The 13,205-nt window shown below is 41.5% G+C and overlaps 1 protein-coding gene across 1 annotated transcript in view; it reads left to right on the plus strand.

Annotated features, from left to right (window-relative positions):
* Nucleotides 1-13,205, plus strand: part of Pex1 (peroxisomal biogenesis factor 1) — a 40,758-nt gene that overhangs the window by 10,856 nt on the left and 16,697 nt on the right. The window contains exons 6-12 of the mRNA XM_036181747.1: nt 382-501; nt 3,629-3,752; nt 4,139-4,248; nt 5,402-5,484; nt 6,553-6,685; nt 10,719-10,815; nt 12,110-12,280. Coding sequence (XP_036037640.1) covers nt 382-501; nt 3,629-3,752; nt 4,139-4,248; nt 5,402-5,484; nt 6,553-6,685; nt 10,719-10,815; nt 12,110-12,280 — 838 coding nt within the window. The remainder of the gene's footprint in view (nt 1-381; nt 502-3,628; nt 3,753-4,138; nt 4,249-5,401; nt 5,485-6,552; nt 6,686-10,718; nt 10,816-12,109; nt 12,281-13,205) is intronic.

The following is a 13,205-nucleotide window of genomic DNA, read 5'->3' on the forward strand; positions in this document are numbered from 1 at the left end:
ATTAAGTTATACTGCTGAAGCCTTGAGTAACTGATGTTCTCACTAGAGATGCCCACTTGACTTCTTTCTCCCCTTCTGCCAGGGGAGAACTCAGCAAGAGTGTCCTCACATGCATGGCCGTGAGGAGAGCCTTGCCAGCACCAGCTCTGCCAGTGCTTTGACCGTAGACTCCCCAGGTTAGGAAACAGGAATGAACCCCTTGTTTGTAAGCTACCCAGGATATGGCATTTCCTCTAAGGCAGCTAAGCAGACTAAAACAACTATGAATCACCACGTTAGGATCTTGGGTGACTTAGAAGTAATATCAGTATTTAGGCTATGAAATATTTTAATCAGTCTTTGAACATATTTATATTCTTACTCTTTGTTTATGAATTGCAGATCCCAGATGACCTGAGAAAGAGACTAAATATAGAACTGCATGCAGTAGTCAGGATAACTCCACTGGAAACCACCCCTAAGATCCCAAGATCTCTGAAATTACAACCTAGAGAGAACTTAGTGAGTCCAAATATATGTTGTATCAAAATTCTTTTATGGATGCTACAGAGTTTCTCATTGTTCATTAATTATAATGTCCTTTTTTATTGTGGTATTTTAACCATTTTCTTATATTCATAATGTTGTGCATTCATGACCATTTCCAAAATGTTTCTATCATCACAAACAAACACTTTGTGCCATTAGACAATGACCCCCACTGAGCACCTGCAGTCCACGTTCTGTCTGTGAATTTACTTCTAGATACTGTGGAGAAGTGGAGTCAGACAGCATTCGTCCTGTGTATCCGACTTACTTCATTTCACATAATGTTTTCATTACTTCATTCTGTAATCTAGTGGATAAGATTTCATTACACACACACACACACACACACACACACACACACACACCACTAGGCTTTTTCTTTTGGGCCACCAACCAGCTCCCAAATCATGACACAGAGACTTATTAATTTTGAATGCTCAGCCTAGCTTAGGCACGTTTCTAACTTGCTCTTTTAATTTAAATTAGCCTGTTTCTGTATCTGCCTTCTGCCTCAGGGCTTGTTACCTCTCCTGCTTCTGTGTATCTTACTTTTACTGCTTCTCTGTGTCTGCCTGGCTTCTTGCCCTGGACCTATCCCTCATTCTCTCCTCCTTTTTTTTTTTTTTTTTTTTTAAAGATTTATTTATTATGTATACAGTATTCTGCCTGCATGTGTCCCTGCACACCAGAAGAGGGCATCAGATCTCATCACAGATGGTTGTGAGCCACCATGTGGTTGCTGGGAATTGAACTCAGGACCTCTGGAAGAGCAGTCAGTGCTCTTAACCTCTGAGCCATCTCTCCAGCTCCCCTCCTTCTTCTTTTAGTCTTCCCTTCTATTCTTTCTGAGCCTAGATGTCTCCTCCTGTTTATTCTCTCTGCTTTCCAGCCCTGCCTATTCTTTCTCTGCCTAGCTATTGACCGTGCAGCTCTTTATTAGACCAATCAGGTGCCTTAGGCAAGCACGGTGAAACAAATGTAACACATCTCTACATCATTAAACAAATGCAGCAGAAACAAGTGTGACACATCTTTGCCCAGGTAAAATAATATTCTACAACACACACACACATTTGTTTATCCATCCAGGTATCCATGTACATTTAGATGGTCTCTACTCATTGGCTCTCGTGATTAATGCTGCAGGGATCAGTGAAGTACAAGTATCTGTTTGATTCTCTGTTTTCTTTGGGTGTATACCTAGACACGAGACTGTGGATTTGTGGGCCAATAACATGCTTAATTTAAGAAGCAAAGAAATTGTTAATAAGCAAATATAGATGTATCCATGCAAATATGGGTATTCTGTCTTTTCTTTTTAGGTTTTTAAAGACAGGGTTTCTCTGTGTAACAGCCATCCAGGAACTCACTCTGTAGTCCAGGCTGGCCTCGAACTCACAGACATCCACCTGTCTCTGCCTCCCAAGTGCTGGGATTACAGGTGTGCACCACCATGCTGGGCTCTATCTTTTTTTTTTTGTTTAATTGGTATTTTGAAGTTAGGGTGTAGCTCAGTTGGGTAGTGTTTGTCTAGCATGCACAAAGTCTGGGTCTGATCCTCACACACATAATCAGGAATGGGGATGCACGCCTGTTAATACCAGCACCTGGGTAGTGGAGGCAGGAGGGTCAGAAATTGAAGGTCACCTTCAGCTCCACAGAGAGTTCAAGGCCAGTCCAGGCTGCATGAGAAGGGGGTGTCCTTTCTTAGTTAGGCTCCTTCTGGTACTTAGCCAGCAGGTGTAAGGACATGAAGAAAAAGAATAGAAATCGACCTGTTTGAGAAATGGGAGAGTACAGATTGACTTAGCTGGGAAAATAGTCATTTTTATATGATCTGTATGTGTGTGCACATGTGGGCTAACAGGTTCATGTGCACATATGTGCATGGCATGTAGAAGCCAGACATAACCTCTGCCCTCCTTCCCTAAGTGCTATCCACTTTGTTTTCTTGAATCGTGATCACTCATTGGCCCGCCATGTGGCGAGCACACTATGCTCACTAGCCAGCCTGGGGCTCTAGGGATCCACCTGTCTCCTCACCGCAGAGCTGGGGCTACAGCCATGTGTTATCACACCTGGACTTTGAGTTTGTTTTGATTTTTTTTGTTTCTCAAGACAGGGTTCCTCTGTTTAGCCCTGGCTGTCCTGGAACTTGCTCTGTTCACAGGCTGGCCCCAAACTCACAGAGATCCACCTGCCTCTGCCTCTCAAGAGCTGGGATTAAAGGTGTGCGCCACCACCCTCAGGTACTCATTCTTGAAAACTATCATCCCAATCCCATATGAGTTTTTATTTTTCTAGTAATATTGTTGAATGTCAATTATTGTCAGATAATTTTTAAGAACTGAATTTTAATTTAAAAACTTTAAAAATTAGCAATGGTTTTCTTATAATTTATATTAACCTTTGAACAATTAATACTGTACTCGTTTAGTAAAGGTAGACTGTGGTCCAGATACTAAAAGTAACAGTGGCTTACATACAAGTGTTTACCTTTCTCATGTACAGGAAGTTTGCTGGCACTCACAGGTAGTTGACCTTGTCGAGGACCTCGGTTCTGCTTCCTTCTGTCTTCTGCCATCCTGAGCTGTGACTTGGCTCTTTTAGATACAAAATGTCTTCATGCTTCTGAGCATCACGTCTGAATGTCAGGAGCCCATAGAAAACAAGGCCCAAGCTCCTTTGCTCTGTTTCTTTCCTTCCATTGGGAAGGGGAGCTCTTCTGATTGCTGACTGTATGCCATTGGCCATGGTGAAGTCACATGCTTCACTTTGCTGGGTGTTTGAGGTCACTTGTAACCTTTGCTGTTTATATAAATGGTTCCTCAGGCTGAACTGTGTTCATCATCCTAACCTTCACATCAGCTCACACTCACCCTCACCATCACATCTGATCACACTCACACTCACCATCACATCAAATCACACTTACCCTAACCATCACATCAGCTCACACATCTGCATATAGACTTTGAACAGACTATGGGTTGTATTTGGTAAGATTTTGAATCCTCTTAGGAAGACATGTTAAAATGAGTGTTATGTTTAAGTCAAATATTAGGATACCTGGTTACTCTTCTGTTCTTTTCTCTGGCAGCCTACAGATGTGAGGGAAGAAGATGTAAAAACCATGTTCTCATCATGGCTACAGCAGTGTGCTACCACCATGCTTCCTTTGGTAGTCTCAAAGGAAGAATGTATTAAGCTGGGAATTAAAGATGGTGGGTAAAAGCATTATTTTGTTTTTCCTGTTGAAATAATTATGACATCTAAATTTTTTGTTTTGTTTTGATTTGGTTTTTCAAGACAGGATTTCTCTGTGTAGCTCTGTCTGTCCTGGAACTCACTATGTAGATCAGGCTGGCCTCGAACTCACAGAGATCTGCCTGTGTCTGGCTCTCAAATGCTGAAATTAAAGGCATGTGCTACCACACCTGGCTAGTTTAAAAAAGAATTTTAATTGCTTTTCTAACTTATGTCACATTTGAACAGTGAAACATAACAGTGTTAAAGAATGTCTTTCATTTAAATACGTTTGATGTCTCCAATCAAATTGTCTCCTCTTGGTTTCAGTTCTAATTCTCATCTATCACTCTCTTCTTAATAGGGTTGAAAGAGTTCTCTCTGAGTATAGTTCATTCTCAGGAAAAAGAAAAGGAAAAAGGAAAGACTGTCTTTGTGTTGAGTGCCATTCTGCTGCAGAAGATCTCAGTACAAGTAATTACATCCTGTTGATATGTAATAAAGCAATATTTGTTATCTGTGACTAATCAAGTGTGAGTTTCTGTCTGGAAGCTTATCTCCAGAACTGCATTAGAAACCACATGTGAAGAGTAAGGAATAACTTGATTTTAAATATTTTACTCTATAATTTATCTAAATAAAATATTGATTTATCCTAAATGTAAACATTGGTTAAGCACAATTAAGTTTAAGAATTACTGTTGATTGTGTAAACTGGTAAGTGGGTCATGATTTAAAGTTCTATGTATTAAACAGATGAAAATTTAGTTTTAGAGGATTGCTTTTAAAAGTTCATATTTTGGGGCCAGTGAGAAGGCTCAGTGGGTAAAGGTGTTTGCATACAAGCCTGGTAACCTGAGTTCATTCCCGGGGAGCCATGTAAACGGTGGAAAGAGAGAGAGAGCCAATACCACCAAAGTTGTCCTTTGACCTCCTCATTGTAGTGCGCATGCGCACTACACACATCATTCATTCACACACACACACACACACACACACACACACACACACACACATACATCATACACCAAAATTGTCCTCTGACCTCCACATGTGCACTGTGGCACATGAACTACCTCCTTGTTAAGGTGTGCACACCCACATGCACACAAATAATAATTTAAATTTTCAAAAATTCACATTTCACCTGCCATTTTCTTATACATTTTGATAATTGTTAAAACTCTTCACAGATAGCATCTTACTTTTCTTCCTGAAGCAACTAAGTACTCAAGGTTTTAGGATATTGTGTCTAGTTCTATTTGCTGACATGGAACTGAAGCTGGGCCAGTCGTTCTGAATTCCAGTGGTTTGGAATTAGCCACAGTTTCTTTATCTTTGAAATGTGATTGAGGGAAAACCCTTCAGAAAGGTGCAAATGTCAGAACTGTGGAGATTTAATTATGACACAGATGACAGAAATATGTCATCGGACAGCTCCAGGCTTTCTGCTGCTGTCCATAACTACCTGTGGTCCACCAGTGAGCACCCTTTCGGGGTTTTCAGGCCACATTCTTGGGGACAGCATGCACTTTGTAACAGTTGGTGGTTCTTTTTTCTGGGACTCAGGAAACAAGCAAAAGACCTAACTTTGAAATGTAAAACTGGCTTCTCCTTGCTGCTGTAGGTCCTTCTAGAGCCTATGATAAGAGAAGAGAACAGTGAGGAAATTGACTTTCTTCTTCCCTTTTTAAGGCTGAACTCTCTGGGGTAAGAGGTTATGGCCAAATTAGTATGATTACAGACTGCTTTGGGTTCTCTCTGGCAGGCTTCTGTGTGCACGTGGGACAGTGACCAGGGGTTCCAATGGAAAGTCTTTCTAATGCATTGGGAGATAGTTTCAAGGATTATTTCTGTCCTCACACATAGGTTAGAAATGTGCCTTGTCTCTCTAGGTAGCTAGTTTTATTAGAGATCCTGCTTCAAGAATTGACTTGTGAGAAAACAGTTCACCAGATACCACCTACCTGATCATTGTACTTGACAAAACAGTAGCTATCAAACAAATAATTTTAATAGCTAAAACATTGGTTGAGTGGTGAAAATATTTCAAATGAAGTTATTCCTTCACTGTTTTATTGTAATAATTAGGATTTTAAAAACATTTTCTCATCTTTTCAGAAAAAAAATCTGAAAAAGAAGCTGTCTTGGTTTCTTTATTTATGTGCTAAGAGTAGCAGCCATAGAAGTATTAGCATGAGAATCCATGTGCTTATACTAGGTGTGAGAGCGATTTAATTTTCTACCTGTGGGGAAAAAAAATGACACCTTTAAGAAGATTAGGTGCAACAGTGTGCATCACAATGAAGTAAAATCTCTTGGATCCACTCTCAGAGTTTTTGTACCATCTCTGTTTTCATGAATAAAATCATGGTAGAAATCAAGAAATAGTGTTAGGCTCAATGTGTGTATGACAGGTAGAGGCTAGTTTCAAAGGGCAATTTAAGAGGAGCCGTGGCGTTGACTCTCACAATAAGCCCTCCTGAAGCTCCTGTTTATGATGATATTGATGACCGAAGTAAACTGGGAATGGCAGTGCTCAGGTGTGTTAGAAGACCCAATGGGGACCCTAGAACAAAACTGGTTCCCGAACATGCTTCAGATGTTAGACTCCTGTTTAAAAGCTGCACATAAGCTACAGTCTGTTCTTGTAAGTGCAGGAGAACTTCTAAGACTTTAAACATTGCTAGCTTGCCCAGGAAGGAGAGCATCAGCCTTTTGGAGCTAGGTTTTACCCTGCTTTGGGCTTTGTTACATGAGAACTTTTGTGTTTTGCAGCGGAGTGAATTCCTTAGGTATATCGGCCATGGAGCACATCACTCACAGCCTGCTGGGACGCCCTTTGTCTCGACAGCTGATGTCCCTCGTGGCAGGACTTAGGAATGGCGCTCTTCTTATCACCGGAGGAAAGGTATTCGGTTCAAATGCGCTCCTTTTCACGAGCATTTCACTCTTATCTCTTTGGATTTTGCTTATGTATTTTGAAGAGCTTTTAATACATTTAGGGAAAACAATCATACATTCATTAATATTTCTGTATGCCTGTTAGGTACTAGGGAAGTCATCATGAATTCTTATCCTCTCCGTACACTTTTCTATATCAATTGATAAAATTATATGATTTGGGGTGTCTAGGATATTTATGAGGCTGTTGATAGTATTGGTATTTTCTGAAAAGATCCCACCCACTCGGCTGTGGTGATTTGAGCTCGCAGTCATTCTGTTTAATGTTTCATCCACATTTCTGGGAGACCCTAGTCCACAGTGCCTGCCGCTGTCCTGTCCTGATCTGCTTTTACTCTCAGTGTGTGACGGCTCATGATGATCTGTCACGTGTTGTGGGGAGGGAACTGTAAGTTGGCTTTCAGGCATTCTTTAAATGCTTGGTAAGATCTGCAGCAAGCCCTTCCCCGCCTGGGGAGTCCTTAGTGCAGAGCTTTTATTTTATTTTATAATTTAATTTAATTTTACATATCAGCCATGGATTCCCCTGTCCTTCTTCCTCCCCCTCCCCCCTCCCCCCTCCTCCCTTCTCCCCAGCCCCTCCCCTCCATTCCCATCTCCTCCAGGGCCAAGACTTCCCTGGGGATTCAGCTCAACCTGGTAGATTCAGTCCAGGCAGGTCCAGTCCCCTCCTTCCAGGCTGAGTGAAGTGTCCCTGCATAGGCCCCAGGTTCCAAACAGCCAGCTCATGCACTAAGGACAGGTCTGGGTCCCACTGCCTGGATGCCTCCCAAACAGTTCAAACTGATCAACTGTCTCACTTATCCAGAGGGCCTGATCCAGCTGGGGGCTCCACAGCCATTGGTTCATAGTTCATGTGTTTCCATTAGTTTGGCTATTTGTCCCTGTGCTTTTTCCAATCATGGTCTCAACAATTCTCGCTCATACAATCCCTCCTCTTTCTCACCAATTGGACTCCTGGAGCTCCACCTGGGGCCTGGCTGTGGATCTTTGCATCCACTTCCCTCAGTTTTTGGATGAAAGTTCTAGCATGACAGTAGTGCAGAGCTTTTAAAGGACATATTCTTAGAGGTTACAGGACTGCGTAGGCGATCTGCTTCATCCTGATTGACAAGCATTTGATGGTTTTTAGCAGTTTGGTCCAATTCTTCTACGATGTCAAGTTCGTGAGCGTAAAGTTATTTTCTTATTACCCTTTGGTTCCAGATTCCTGCAGAATTCATTCTGTTGTACTACCCTGTTTCCTGACACGGGGGATGTGTCTTCTTTTTTAACTTTTTACTGTCTTGGTTGAGATTCCTGACCTCTTAAAGAGGCTTACTGTCTTATTCTCTACCAATGCTGTGTTACTTCTGTGCCCAAAGACTGGTGTGTTGGGCACTGGAGAAATGTTTCATTGGTTAAAAGTGCTTACTGCTTTTGCAGAGGGCTGGAGCTGGGTTCCAGCACCCACGCTGGGTGGCTCACATCACCTGGGACTCCAGCTCCAGATGATTCAGTACTTTCTTCCAATCTCCTCAGGCACCTGCACTCATGTGTACATCACACACACACACACACACACACACACACACACACACACACACTTAAAAAATCAGTATTTCACATAATCTTAAAAAATACACTCAATTTTAAAAACACACAAAAACACAGTGTGGTCTTGGTTAGTCCTATTGCTTTTATGGTTATAGAAATTTGAAGTTCCTTCATCTCTCCTCATGCCATTTAATACTTTCCTATTGCCAGTCCAGCTTCTCTCTCCCATCTTACTTAGACACAGAAACCATTCTTTGTCATTTTTTAAAAGGTTTATTTATTTTATGTATGAGTGCTGTATCTGCATGTATGACTGCAGGCCAGAAGAGGGCATCAGATCCCATTACAGACGGCTGTGGAAGAGCAGCTCTTAACTATTGAACCCACTGAACCATCTCTCCAGCCCCTCTTTGTCGTTTTTTAAAGGACCACATCATCATGGTAGAATATTTATTTTTAAAAAGCCTTAGCCCACTGTCTCCGGAAGCGGTCTTCGAAGTCCTTCCTAGAGTAGGACCGTCAGTAGGAGAACAGAGGTCCTGGGTTTACGTGTCATCTCTATAATGAGCTTATTAGTGTTCAAGTCTGAAGTTTTGTTCCTCATCTGTGTTCTTTGGGTTATCCTGACTTAAGGGAGAGGAAACATACATGAGAAGTTCCTTACAAATGTAAATTACTATGAGCTGGAAGAAAAGGCCCTCTGGGTAGGTGATGATGATGTGTCTGGTCTACAGCCAGCACCCCTAATTGTTTTAGTCTTTGAAATCCATTAAATTTAAATGTGGGCTGGGCAGTGGTGGCACACGACTTTAAGGAGACAGAGGCAGGCAGATCTCTATGAGTTCAAGTCCAGCCTGGTCTACAGAGCAAGATCCAGGATAGCCAGGACTGCACAGAGAAACCCTATCTCAAAAAAACAAAACCAACCAAACAAAAAATTAAATGTGGTATTAATTCTATAAAAAGATAATGGTGATAGTACTTATTTGCTGAGAAACTCCAAATTTAAGGTTTCTTATGTCAAATTTTGCTAGTTTTTGCTAGTAATCAAAATAAAATATTTGAACTGATACAACATTGTTGGACTTCAGAGAAATGACAGAGAAGTGATAATAGATTGGAAGAAGAAACTGATAGAAGAACCATAAAGACCCACTGGATCTGGACATGCCTAGAGGACACTTAGAAATGTGCAACTTCTGACGTCATAATTCTGCTTCTTTCTAAAGGCATGCTAACAGATCACCAAACATGTCTTTGTTGGGAAGTCTGTTCTGACTTGATGACGGCTAATTTGGGAGGAGTGTAACTATAAAGCATAATGAAGTAACTTTTGTTGGTTTGTTTGGTTTTGTTTTTTTGTTTGTTTATTGTTTTGTTTTTTTCAAGACAGGGTTTCTCTGTGTAGCCCTGGCTATCCTGGAATTTACTCTGTAGACCAGGCTGGCCTGGAACTCACAGAGATCCACCTGCTTCTGCCTCTGGAGTGCTGGGATTAAAGACGTGCACCACCACCGCTGGGAAGTAACTTGTTAAACAACTTACGTAAAAACATGAAATGATAAAACTTCATTTCTGTTCTTCAGTTCTGTTTTTATAAATTTGTAGAAATACAGAATGCTTAGAAGAATGAATAAAACAACTGCTCTATGGTGGAGTGACTACATACATTCTTTCCACCTTTCTTTACTAAGTAAAATTGTTTTTAATCTTTGCATACTATTTTAGAATGAGAGAGAACTAAAGCTTGCATGTGAATGCTCATTGATTGTAAGCCAGTGGCGTGTTCTTTGTTCTTATATCAAAGTAGACAGTCCTGGTGACTGAATAGTCTCTCAAGGGCTGTGCTCAAGGCCTGTAATCCCAGCCACTCCAAAGGCTGAGGGGGCGGGAATCTTAAATTCAAGGCTAGATTGGCCAACATGATAAGACTTAATCTCATAAAACATGCCATATGATCATGTCCATCACAGGAAAAAAGTGTCTGAAGGTTGTACTCCACATTAATTGGTAGTCACAGTAATGGCTATAAATCATTAAGAAAGTATCAATTAAAATTACTTAGTACAAGATATATTAGTAATCTACTTTTCTCATTAAAATAATTGAAATTAAATAAAAATATGCCTTAGTTATTTCAAAATTATTTTATTTATATATTAGTCATGTCTTGTAACAATAAAGTATTATTTTTAATTGGTTTTAATTAAGTGTTAGAAGTTGTATTAACTAGCAAGTGTAGAAGTGGGTGTATTTCTATCTGTGCACTGTGATGAACACAGGGACCTAACTCATTAGCAGAGCGAAAGAAGAGCCTCACACTGCAACTGGATCGGTATCTCCGCCACCGTTGACGAGGCTGCGCTTTGGTGGCTGCGGCACTGACAACAGCTACTTCCGGAATGAAGTCTATTCAGAGTTCTGATGCAGCACTTGTTTTCCAGGGGAGTGGGAAGTCAACATTAGCCAAAGCGGTCTGTAAGGAAGCCTGTGACGTACTGGATGCCCATGTGGAGATAGTCCACTGCAAAGCTTTACGAGGTAGGAATGAGCATTCAACATAAATCCTCCTTTCATCGACAGGAGTACGTTATTAGTGCTGTTAATAGATACAGCACTTTTAAACTTCTATTTGTGTCGTTTAGTTATTGAAAATCCTTAGGAATTTGGAAGCTGGGCATGGTGGCTCACACCTTTCACCCCAGCACTCAGAAGGCAGAGTCAGGAGATCTCTGTGAGTTCAAGGCCAGCCTGGTCTACAGAGCCAGTTCCAAGACAGCCAGGTCTACACAGAGAAACACTGTTTTGAAAAACAAAAAAATCCTTAAGACTCTATTTGGCAGTTTGATGGCCGCCATTTTTAAAGTGAAAGCTCTATAGCCTGTGTTCCTGGAAATCCCAACAAATGCCACTCCAGGTGTTTAGAGTACTCTATTAAATCTGTAATGACCTTTGCATTGCTATGGGAAACTGGCACATCTCAAGGCTGGGAGGGTAAGTAGGTGGCTTTGGGTGACAATGACAATAGTTACAATTGACCTTGTATCACTTGCGTGCTTTTTAAACATTTCTAACATTTATATTATTATCTAGTCCATTAAAACAAGAGGTTGGAACAGTTTCTCTTTGGACAATTAGCTTCTTTCTGGGTTTCTGCTAACACCCAGCTCCTGGCTTGTCTATATTGCATAATAAGAAAATAAAAAATCACATTGGATGGGTGTATGAAATTCTCAAAAGATAAATAAATACACATTTTATAGCAAGATAAAGATAGCTTTGAAAACTCAATATTTCCTTTGCTATAAAGGATGTGTTTATCCTGCTTGAAGCCCGTGAAAAAAATAACTTAGAACTAAGTATCAGCGAACCTCTGCATTAGCTTGTAGACCTGTAAACTTTTTGTCTTCTGGAAATTAACTTTGTACTATACCTGGAACAAACCTGAAACCAAGTGTGTCCTTCACATCTGGGAACTCCAGGGTCTCCAGACTGCTAGGGTGTGACTCAGATCCTGACCCCTTACTCTGGTTTGTGTTTTTCTATATCTGTATGTCTCACAGCTGTAAGCCACCTGGACTCTGGACTGAGACTGAGTACATGCAAAGGTTAGGACAGCGCATCCCTTCCCTTGTGATACACTTTGGCACTTTGAGTCCTTGGGGACTTATGAGTTGAATGTGTCAATGTCTACCAAGTTTTTTGATTGGTATGGTAGTAAAACATGGGTTCAATTTTTATAGATGAACTGATATTGAGTTCTTCTGTTCCTTTCAAGAGGAACCTGAACTTCCGGTCCATGAAATAACACTGACGTCATCTCTTCTGTGTATAGGAAAAAGGCTTGAAAGCATGCAGAAAGCCCTGGAGCTGGCTTTTTCAGAGGCGGCCTGGAGGCAGCCTTCTGTCGTTCTGCTGGACGACCTGGACCTCATTGCCGGACCGCCCACTGCCCCAGAACAGGAGCACAGCGCTGAAGCAGTGCAGAGTCGGCGGCTCGCACACGGTAATGTCCCTCTTGGTTCAGGAGCTTTTTCACTCGTCAGTCAACAGTCTTCATTTTTAATTAGTTTGAATTATTTCTTACTTGTACATTTGTTGGGGTGGCACCCATGTGCCTAAGTGTACATGTGGAGGTCAGAGGACAGTTTTTAGGAGTCTCTTCTCTCCTTCTCCATGTGGGTCTTGGAGAGTGAAGTAAGGTTGTCAGGCTCGGTGGCACATGACTAGCTGCTGAGCCATCTTACTGGTCCCAAAGCTACCATCTGAAGGAAATAAGGCGTGTATGCTTGTTGTGTGTTTCTTTGGGTCTTGGTAGCATTCTCCATGTCTGTATTGGGAAATGGCAGAGCCAGAGCAGTGAAAACCCTGTGACTTCATGGATGGCCATCTCGCTCTACTTCACTTGCTGCAAGTCGCTCGGTTGCCAACTTATTCTCGCTTCTGTTTCGTTAACAGATACTCCTTGAATACTGTATTCAGCCTTCTCAAAGTCGGGGGTGGGGTGGGTAGAGGAAGCCATTTCAGTGCAGAACGGTGCTACTAATGGCAGCTGCTGTATGGAATGTAGTTCTGGAAGAGGGCTTGCCTTGGGTGTGCACGTGGGTATTGCCTGGTTTTATAAATCGGCAAATAGAAAGTGACAGAGACAAGTAATTGGGCCAGGTTAACCGACTGGAAGGTGGCAAGATGACTATCCTGGAAGAATATGCAGTGTGTTGTGTGAACATCTAACCCAAAGTGAGAGTGAGGTGAGCTATGGCATCGCAAGGAAGGCTTCTTGGGATGTTGGTAACTGAGTTTTAATGGAAAGATGAAAATTAACAAGCAGCAAAGGAAGTATAGTTCACAGGGAAAAGTGCTGAAGAAGTGTTAGAAACACCACGCCTGTTCTGCTAAATAACCATGATATAGTATGGACACGAATTATC

The sequence above is a fragment of the Onychomys torridus genome, chromosome 3 (genome assembly GCF_903995425.1).
Source record: "Onychomys torridus chromosome 3, mOncTor1.1, whole genome shotgun sequence".
NCBI classification, from domain to species: Eukaryota; Metazoa; Chordata; class Mammalia; order Rodentia; family Cricetidae; genus Onychomys; species Onychomys torridus.